At 28.0% G+C, this 11,003-nt stretch overlaps 1 protein-coding gene across 1 annotated transcript; it reads left to right on the plus strand.

Moving 5' to 3' along the window:
• The first annotated feature begins 10,103 nt into the window (after positions 1 to 10,103).
• On the plus strand, positions 10,104 to 10,692 carry LOC108341192 (uncharacterized). The gene has a single exon (XM_017578852.2). The coding sequence runs from the start codon at positions 10,201 to 10,203 to the stop codon at positions 10,474 to 10,476; it is 276 nt and encodes a 91-aa protein (XP_017434341.1). The 5' UTR covers positions 10,104 to 10,200; the 3' UTR covers positions 10,477 to 10,692.
• Positions 10,693 to 11,003: the final 311 nt, after the last annotated feature.

Raw genomic sequence — 11,003 nt, forward strand, 5'->3', positions numbered from 1 at the left:
GCTTAATGGCCAGCAATGAATCATCTAAAAGCCAACTCTTGAAGAAAAAGAAGGAAAATCAAGGCTCCTCATCAAGCTTTAAATGTTATGGATGTGGTGAAAGAGGCCATATAAAATCCGTTTGTCCAATTATCAAGAAATTTCACAAAAAGAAGAAGGTCCACATTGCTTGGGTTGATAATGACTCAAGTAGTTCAAGTGATTCTGATGAAGAAGCAAACTTGTGTTTGATGGTAAATACTGATGATACTGCAAGCCAAGTAAGTTGTTCTAATTCTGAATCTAGTGAATTTGATTTGCAAAAAGCTTTTCTTGAATTGCTTGATGAATCTGAAAAATTGAATGCTGCTCATAAAAATTTGAAAAAGGAATTTAAAGAATTCCGAATTAAATATGAGAAGGCATTAGATGAGAAAGTAAGTTTGAGAAATAAAATTTGCAACTTGGAAATGAAAGAGTCTTCAAATGTTGAACATCCTGTTGAATGTCTTTCATGTAAGAGTCATATGCTTGATATTGATATTCTTGAAAATCTTCTTGAAGTTGCAACTGGAAATAATAATGTTGAAATGCCTATAACTGTTAGAAAGGTTTATAAAAACAAAAGTGTTTTTAAAAGTAAGAACAAAATTAAAAGAACCCGTAGGGTATGGGTTGAAAAAGGAATTGTGTCTTATAGAAACCCAAATGTTGTCACATGCTTTTATTGTATGAAAAAGGGGCAGACTTCTAACAAATGTAGAATTAAACATTTTGATGTTCCAAATGGAAAATATGCTTGGATTCCTGTTATAAAGTAAATTGTCTCTAACCTCAAAGGACCCAAATGAGATTATGGGGACCAAAACTCTATTGTTTGGTTTTGCAAGTTAATTTTTCAAAAGGAAAAGAAGACTCTATGGTATCCTGGTATTTTTTAAGAGCTTTGAAATAATTTATGAATGTTAGATGTGTCTTAAGTTGAAAATTTGGCCCAAATTTGTGTTTTTCAGAAATTAACGTAAATAATCGATTACCAAGGGTAACAATCGATTATCTCGTCCTCAAAAATTTGGATTTTGACAATTTGGCTCGCACATAATCGATTATTTAAAGTAATAATCGATTATCTTAAGTCACAGCGTAAAAAAAAAAAAAACTTTTTTTAAATTTTTTTTAGAGTCTGTTTTTAAAAGGGGATTATTACATTCAGGGGAAGATATATGAGTTTGTTAGATATCTTGTTTTTATCTCTATTATGGATTAATTAATACTGTTTGTACTTCTTAATTAGAGTTGAATTTCTATTTCTCTTATATTCCATGACGTATTATGTTCTTTCATGTTATGAAATTTCAATTTTATTTCTGTTTTGAAATGCATCAATTCTTTTATTGAGGGGGAGAAAAATTTGAGGGGGAGTTTTTCCACTTTTTTACTTTTTGTTTATGATCAAAAAGGGGGAGAAAACTTCTAACTTAAGTAGTGCAGTTATTACTAACATGTTTGTATGTTTGTAAGTATGAAATCTGTGCAGGAAATTAGAAATGCTTTTAACAAGAAGATATTTTTTATCATCATCAAAAAGGGAGAGATTGTTACCAATGAGGAGCATTGGTATCTTGAAAGCTACTGTAAAGTTTTGATGATGATAAAAGCTGAAGAATTGAAGACTCTAAATGCATCTTTGTTAAACGCATTTTGTATAAACAAATGCATAGGATAAATTGTAATGATGTAAAAATTGTTAGAATTTTTCGTATTTAGTGATTCATTGCGCAAATAATCGATTATTAAGAAGAATAATCGATTATCACGAGCCAATTTAGAAGAGAGTTGCTCGCACAAATAATCGATTATTACACAAAATAATCGATTATCATTGTTTCATTTAATATTGTCCAAGTCTCTGGAATAATCGATTATTGCTCAGGATAATCGATTATCACATTTTGAAAACCCCATAACGGACACAAATAATCGATTATCTCTTACGATAATAGATTATTTTTAGCAGTTGGGAAATCTCTTTTCAGTTTCTGACCCTGGGCTTTTAAATAGATTTTTCCACAACTCTTAGAAGTGAACTTTTCAATTGAGAGTATTAGAGCTTTGTGCCTAAGGGAAGCTCTCTGTGAGTGAAAAGGATATACGCCATTTTGAGAATACAGTTTGTCTGAGGAAGTTCTCAAAGTGATAGAGTGCTCTTGCCTGGTCTTGTGAATAGGAGAAGCTCGCGCTTTGTGTGTCAAAGGTTGGAGCGGTTCTCTTCAAGTTGGCAGAGCTGTGGCTTCCGGTTCGTGCGTCGAAGGAAGCTCTTCCGGTTCGTTTGTCGAAGGAAGTTACTTGCTGCACTCTTCTGGTTCGTTTGTCGAAGGAAGGTGTTTTCTATTCCTTGTTCATTTCATTATCTTGTAATCTGTACAACTATATTTTTAGTGAAAAAGGTTAATCACTATTTATAGTGATTAACTACTGGACGTAGAATCTTTTGATTCGAACCAGAATAAAAACTCTGTGTTGAATTTTTCTTACTCTCTATACTCTTTACATTTTGCGCATATCAACTGTTTGATAAAAGTTCTCTCAAAAAAAAAAAATTTTGAAACCGACTATTTTAACTTGTGTTGTGATCGTTACATGCTTTCCGCTATCTATATTTTATTCCGTTGCGCAACTCTATAACGGTACCGATTGTTCCGACAACTCAATGCCTCGTTTGAGGGCTTTGCTTATGTTATTGTCTAAGTAACTCGGTGTCTCATTTGAGGGCTTTACTTATGTTACTATCTAAGTAACTTTGTGTCTTGTTTAAGGGCTTTGCTTATGTTACTGTCTAAGTAACTCGATTCCTCGTTTGAAAGCTATGTTTTTTTTTTGTCTTAGTAACTTGGTGCCTTGTTTGAGGTTTGCTCAACTTGAAGGTTTTCTTCATTGTGCATTTCCTCAAAATGTTGTTGGCATCAAGAAGTTTCGTTGAGCTCTACTAGTATCATAATGTCAGTGTTATAGACAACCACTAGAAAAATGTCATTATGTATATTATGTTAGCACATCATATTAGGAGCATAATTCTATGAGGTTGTGTAAGCTTAGGATTAGTATGTAGCTGCAAGGTCTCAAAAATTGTTTTGTCATTGTTTGTCATTCTATAGTATTTTTGCAATTATAGATTGTTGTATACTAGATTATATATAGACTAACCTATTAGTCTCTTCCTCAACACTATTGTTAGTATAGGTACCTATAAGATGCGTAGACCTTGCAAATTATTTTGTAAAAGGGTTAAAGTACCCCAAATACTCTAATTTAATTTATTATTACCTTATTTGAAAGTAATAAGTGTTTAATTAAAACATATTTTAATCAGTTCTGAGTTACTAAATAGTAAATGATTATACAATGAATGTACTATGAAAAAATAAATAAATGTAAAAAAAATTGCATAACTCAAATAAAAAAATACTAATTCATCTTTTAAACATTACAAAATAAAAAAGGGTTTCAAAGAAACAAGTTTCACGTTAGGTACAACAAAAATCTCCCATGTTAAAAATGTGTGATAGTATTTTTATAAATATTTTGTTCAAAATTCACATCAAACATGTTCCTAACAAATGTTAATTTTCAAATTAACATCAATTCTATGACCACGGACATTAAATATCGTTTAGGTCCTAAGTTATTTAATGTATATTGGTTCTAGGATCGACATTAAATTAGAAATTAACCTCCGGTGGAGGTTGATTGAGATTTGACATCCAACATCATTTGCCCTTTTAAAATCTTAGAAAACAGTGTCAACCCCCCACCTTTCTTGTTTTTTTTTCCCGAAACCTCTCACCAAAGTGCAATGATGACACCAAACTCGTAAGAACAAGTTTTTCAACCCATTTCATTCTATCTTGTTGTTGCAATATTTGTTTGGGCTCAAGCTCTCATTCTCTTCAATTGCATTTCACATTAAAGATAATGTTTTCATTCACTAGCCATTGTTATGTGTGCTAAAAGTTGAGGTTGTGTTTTTAGCTTAACTCTAATTTTTTAAAATTCACTAAATATAGCTAGAAAATTATTTTTGACTCAATTTTTTGTATAATAACTTTTATTAGTATTCAAATGTAGAATGTTCACATTTGATATATTGATCACATATTCAAAGTTATTAAAATTTGGTGCTTAAAAACTTCAAATAAACATAATTTTTGCTGCAGACTTTGGATGAAGATTTTCCAAAAAGAAAGTTGTTGAAAATTGCGTGAAGAATGTGCTTGGAGTCTGAAATTCCAAAAAAAAAAAAAATCTATCCTTTATGGTATATTTTTTATTTCTTAATATTTTTCACCAATTTTGTCATACTTTATAAGAGATACCATAACGAAAACTTTGAAAAATTTTATAATATATTATTACATTGTATATTAATTTTTCATAATTTCAGTAAAAATAAATATTAACAAAAAATTGAAAAATAAAAGACCAGAAATTAAGATATGTTGTAACATATACTTTCATTTGTATATGTTGCAGGGACAACATATGCTGATTAACGTCTCCCACTATATCGTGGGATATTCAACAAACATAAAAATTTAAAATGACATACATAATTTTTTTTTTTTTGTGTTTTAGTGAAATGAGGAACGTAATCAAAACTTTGAAAAGAAAATCGAGTTAAAGTTTCAATATAAATTAATTCCTATTTATTATTGACTCTGTGTAACTTTATTTTTTCAACGCAGAAAAAAAGTACTAGATATATTTTCCTCAGAAATTGATGAACTTTCCTCACAAATTCCTATTTATTTAATTTTTTATAACTTTAGTTTCTTTAATACGTGTTTTTTTTTACATTTATATTATAGATTATTCATCGGAAATAACAACGATGAGTATCTAATATAATCAATCTGCAATGTATATCAGTTTAGTATTTTCTTCTTATATGTATGTTATTAATATAAAAAATTTAAAGTAAGAAGACGTATATTCATAATACGAACCTAAAATATACATTAATTAAAAGTCACACAAAAGTGATACAAACCTTTCACCTTTCATATACTTTCTATCATTTTGTTCCTAACGAAACTTTAATTAGCGTCTGGTTAGCGTCCCTTAGAAATCTTAATTAAACTAATCTAACCAACATCCATAAGTTAAATAAGTTTCAGTGAAAGCAAAGTAAGTACATAGTTTTACCTAATTTTTCTCTCTTATGTATGACCATTATTGAATGAATATGCAAAAGTCGTACCTTTTATTGGTACCAATACAGTGTAGAGTGTAAGAGAAAGAGTAGTTAGAGACGGTTTAACCAAAGAGAGAAAATGGGTTTGCTACAAAATTTGGAAATAAAATCTATGGTTTTGAACAAAAACCAGAAGACTTTCCTGCTTTAACTCTTGAGTTTAGAGTGGAAAACTTTGGAAATAAAATCTATGATTCTAAGATTTTTCTTCTTCTTCTTCCTCTGATTTTTAAGTCAAATGGTTTCTCAAATTCAAATTAGTGCAATCTAACAAGTTTGACAAAAGTATGGTCTTATACAATATGCTCCTAATAGACATTTACTTCATGTATTGAATATTTGACAGTGTGGTTAAAATTTGGTATATAGCAGCAAGTTATAACTCACTCTCATGTAGTTGGTTAAATTTAGGTTTTGAACTTTTTACTTTGAATTTCAGATTTGAATCTTGTAGAATACAATTAAAAATGTTTCATTAATTTAACATGAATTTGTTGTTCACAATTATTATAAAAGAAGTATAATATCTTACATCAATTTCTTTTAAATAATAAATTAAAAATATATACTTTAATCAATATTCTTATAAATTATTTTTAAATTTAGCTGATTTTTAAAATAAATAAATAAAAATTTATTTAAACATGTGTCTTTACACACATTTTAATTATTATTAAAAAAATTTCTAACATATTTTCAACATATTTAGTATGTTAAAGAATGATTATATTTAATTAAAAAAATTTCTAACATATTTTCAACATATTTAGTATGTTAAAGAATGATTATATTTAAAGTATTACTTTTTTGATATACTATTTTTTCTTCTATGATTTTTAATTACTTGGTCATTTAATAAAATTAAATTTATAAAATATATTTTAATTATATTTTTTAAAATAATATTATTTTTAAAAATATATGTTTATTGATAATAATATATAAAAACAAATGTGACAAAAAAAATTGTGTTAAAAACTTTATCAAAAAAAAATTATATTTATCATTTTTATATTAAAAATAATATGAATATTGTTATTATTGAATATTCTTCTTTCTTTTAGTATGTAAAAACTTAAATTAATTTTATCTATTAAAAATTAACATTAATGATATCTTCATACAACTTTGTATAAGGTTTTAAATAATTGTATTTAAAACAAAATAAATTAAAATATTGTATTTAGTAATTAATTTCAAAAGTTTAAAATATATATTTGTAATAAAAAATTACACTATTTAATATTATATGATTTTTGTTTTACTTAATAATTCATTTTAAATATTTAAAAGATAAATTTGTAATAAAAACAATCATATTTCTTAATATTATCATATTTGTTTTACATTTTTTAATTCATCTTTTATTATTTTCAACTCCAAATGTAACCACTTATAATTTTAGTAAAACTAAAACAAAAGATAAAAGTTAGCAAACTAATTATCTTAAAATATACCATTAATGTATATATAGTCACTAAATGAGTATAAAAGATACATTAAACCTGTATATTGATTATATGAGTCTATAAATACATAGTAGATGAGTAAAGAATTAAACCTGTATATTGATTATATGAATCTATAAATACATAGTAGATGAGTAAAGAAAAAAAATAGAAGAGTTCAACAATACACATTGGATAATTTTGTCCAACACTGATGAGATGAGTATAAGTATAACAATATACATTATCTATCTCCTTATTAGACGAGTATAGCTAAAAAAACATTAGAGAAGTCATTTCATTCATTAATTAAACTAATATAACAAAAAATATTAAGTTAGTCTTGCAATATACATTAGACCAATATGTTCATACATTGATTAAATTAGTATAATAAAAATCATTAGACAAGTCTAGCAATATACATTTGACAAATTTGTCCATATACTAATTAAACAAATATAGTAAAAAAATTAGACAAGTCATTTCATTCATTGATTAAACAAATATAACAAAAAACATGAAACAAATCTATCGATGCATTGATTAAACAAGTCAAACAAAAATCATTAAATGAGGGTTTCCGTACAATTAGTGGACAAGTATAACAAAACAACATTTAACGAAACATTTTATACATTGATTACACGAGTCTTAGATTACTCATCATAAGAGTTTGTCCAAAGATTGACTAGACGAGTACCAACAACACACAATGGTGAGATGACCTGATCAATATACATTAGACAATTTTATTTATACATAAATTAAACAAGTTTATTAATACAATACAATTTTGTCCATTTATTAATTGAACGAGTCTTGCAAAACATTTTAGACAAATCTGAACAAACACTCATTAAACAACTTTGCTAATAACCTAATTAAATGAATTTAGCAAAAATCATTGCTTGAGTCATTTCATACATTAACTATATGAGTCTAAGAATACTTATTAGACAAGTTTGTCCATACATTAATTAGATATGTCTATAAAAAAACACTAGACCAGTTTGTTCATACATTGATAAGACAAGTTTAGCAAACTAAATTACACAAGTCTTTTCTTTCACAGATTAGACAAATCTATTAATATACATTAGACAAGTTTGTCCACTCACTTACTAGACGAGTCTTGCAATACACATTAAATTGGTTTGAATATATAATGATTAGACGAGTCTAGTAGTACAAATTATACGAGTGTGTTCATATACTTATGAGACAAGTTTAACAATGATTATTAGAAGAGTTTGTTAATACATTGATTATACAAGTCTAGGAATACACATCAGACTAGTATTTTCATACACTTATTAGACGAGTATTGTAAAAAATATTATACGAGTCTAACGATACACATTATAAGAGAATGTAGATACACGAATTAAAAGAGTATAACAAAAATATATTAGATGAGTCATTCCATACATTGATTAGATGAGTTTAGAAATACATATTAGACAAGCCATTCATATATTGATTAGACGAATCTAACAATATACAATAGACAAGCTTTTTCATACATATATTAGACGAATCTATTAATACACATTAGATGAGTATGTTCATTCACTTATTAGATAAATTTTGCAATATACATTAGACGAGTCTGTTCATACTCTAATTAAACGAGTTTAGCAATACACATTAGACGAATCTATCCATTCACTAATTAGACAAGTATTTTATGCATAAAACATAAAACAAGTCATTCCATACATTAATTAGACAAGTCTAAGAATATGAATTAGGTGGGTCTATCCATCCACTAATTAAACGAGTCTTGCAACACACATTAGATATGTTAGTCTATACACTGATTAAATGAGTCTAGCAATATACATTAGACAAGTCTGTTTATAAACATATTATATAAGTCTATTAATACACGTTAGACAATTTTATTCATTCTCATATTAGATCTGTCTTGTTATTATACACATTAGACAAGTATGTTCATACATATTAGATGAGTGTACCAATAGACATTAGATGAGTATGTCCATATACTGGTAGCATTAGATATTAGACAAATATGTTGATGCAGTGATTATACAAGTTTAGTCATACACATTAGACCAATATGTTCATATATTGATTTGTATTTATGATGACTATACTAAACATATTTTTGCATAATTGTATTTTTAGATATTTTTACTCTATATTTTTTCACATGTTATATTCTTTGTATTTTTACAAAATTTACTCTTTATATTTCTACATATATTAACTTTCTAAATTATGAATAATTTTTCATATTTATTTTATTCAAAATTTAATTATAAACTTAAAAATATTATTATTATTTTCTTGAACCTGTAAGTACCTTTTAATATAATATATATTTAAATATCTTTTATTTATTAATTTAAAAAAAAAACATGCGTCATGACTTTAAAACTAGTTTACATCCTTCCCATTTCACTAAATTTCTGTTGAATATCTACTTACTGAACTATGTAAACAATATATAGCCTAAATGTACTCTGAAACCCCAATTATTTAAACCGATGCTGTAAGAGTATTTCTTTCTCCACTCCATCAAATTTCTTTCTCCAGCCAAATTTCCAGAATTTTTGATCCGTAACAGGAGTGACATGAGTGTCTTCAGGAAATAATTTTCAGAATTAGTTTATTGTTTTTCGGAAAACAAAATTTGGTTTGATAGGGTATAGGAAGAAATTTGATAGGGTGTAGAAATAAACACCCAAGTTTTAAATATCCTTTTGAAAGATCCTAATTTTTGTTGGGGCAGGGATTGCCATTGAAAAGGTCAGTGTCTTTCAGAAAAAAAGTTTCCAAAATTGATTTAATGCATTCTGGAAAATAAAATCCGAAATTATGAGATACAAGAAGAAATTGCCATAAGTTAGAAAAGAGAAAATTTCTTTCTGAACCCCATCTTTTATTTTTTTTTCTCCACATACATATATTTGATGGACAAAAATACCCTTTTAAAATCCTTGAAATTTTATTAAAAATGTTATCGAGAACATATTAACAAGATTTTAGAATAAGGAAACAAGATATGCTTAGAAAAAGAAAAGGACAAAGGTGAATTTTTAAAAAAAGGAGGTGTAAGAAGAAAAACATAGAGTGAGAAAAAGAGAAACTCATATTAATAAAGGCGTATTTTGAAGTAACCCAAAAAGGGGTGAGAAAAGGCACTGGATATGATGCATCCACACGTCAAATTAAGAGCCTCAGCAGGTGAGGATGAACCTTCAAGTTGGCATGCAACACAATTTTCCTTTCATTGTGAAGAAAATTATGTACCACAAAAATTAGCCACTATCAAGATAAGACTCTTGTGGAGAACTCATCCCACAGTGTCCCATATCATCATTTACAACTCAATCCAACGGCTCACATTCACTTGTGAGGTGCAGCCACAAGACATGATATATATTATCATGACATACACATTTTATCTAAAGTTTCACCAAAACTTGTTCACCCCATTTGTCTTCTGAATTCTCATCACTAACACAAGTGGTAGATTCATTGGCTTGGAACATGGCTTCTATCATCATGTCATTTGCTCCAGCCACTGGAAGAGTTTTTGCAGCCACTGCTGCAAAGGGTGCTGGTGGAAGCAAAGAGGAGAAAGGTTTCTTTGATTGGATCCTTGGAGGGTTGCAGAAGGAAGACCAGCTGCTAGAGACTGATCCTATTCTCAAGAAGGTGGAGGAGAAGAATGGAGGCACCACCTCCACTGGCCGCAACAAGAACTCTGTTGCAGTGCCACAAAAGAAGAAAGGAGGTTTTGGAGGCCTCTTTGCCAAGAACTGAACCAGTGATTTACTCTACATTTTTATTTACTTGTCTTCTCAAACTCAATCATCCTTCTCTTCTCCACCTAGATTCCAATCTCTTGATCTTATGGAATATTTTATGTTTGGCTCTTCTGGCTCATTGTATTACACAATTATATCGATTCATTTTGGATCAGTTACCAACCAGGTACAATCTGTTAACAATTTGGATATATTTTCAGTTTTTTGGTTATTTACTTTCCTTACTACTTTAGGCCTTTAAGTTAAAAGATGTGCCTTGTCTGTCATAAATGGTAATGCCTTACAAATTCCAAGATGCCATTTCTTTTAATATTTCTTACAACAGAAAAGGCAGAGTTTACAGATTTTTGCTTCCAAGATGAACATTCAATGAAATCAAATACAACCCTTGTTAAAATTGCATGATAAGCTTAAACATCATGTTATTGTTGTTAGTCTGTGTAGGAGATATGTTCAAGAAAAGAAACGATTATATTCTGTTTAGTTTGTTAATGATTCCAAAATGTTAACTTGCCGTTCAGT

This window comes from Vigna angularis, chromosome 6 (genome assembly GCF_016808095.1).
Source record: "Vigna angularis cultivar LongXiaoDou No.4 chromosome 6, ASM1680809v1, whole genome shotgun sequence".
Lineage (NCBI taxonomy): Eukaryota > Viridiplantae > Streptophyta > Magnoliopsida > Fabales > Fabaceae > Vigna > Vigna angularis.

Bases quoted from the DNA above. Each gene is read 5' to 3' on its own strand.
- LOC108341192 (XM_017578852.2), top strand. From the start codon at position 10,201: ATGGCTTCTATCATCATGTCATTTGCTCCAGCCACTGGAAGAGTTTTT.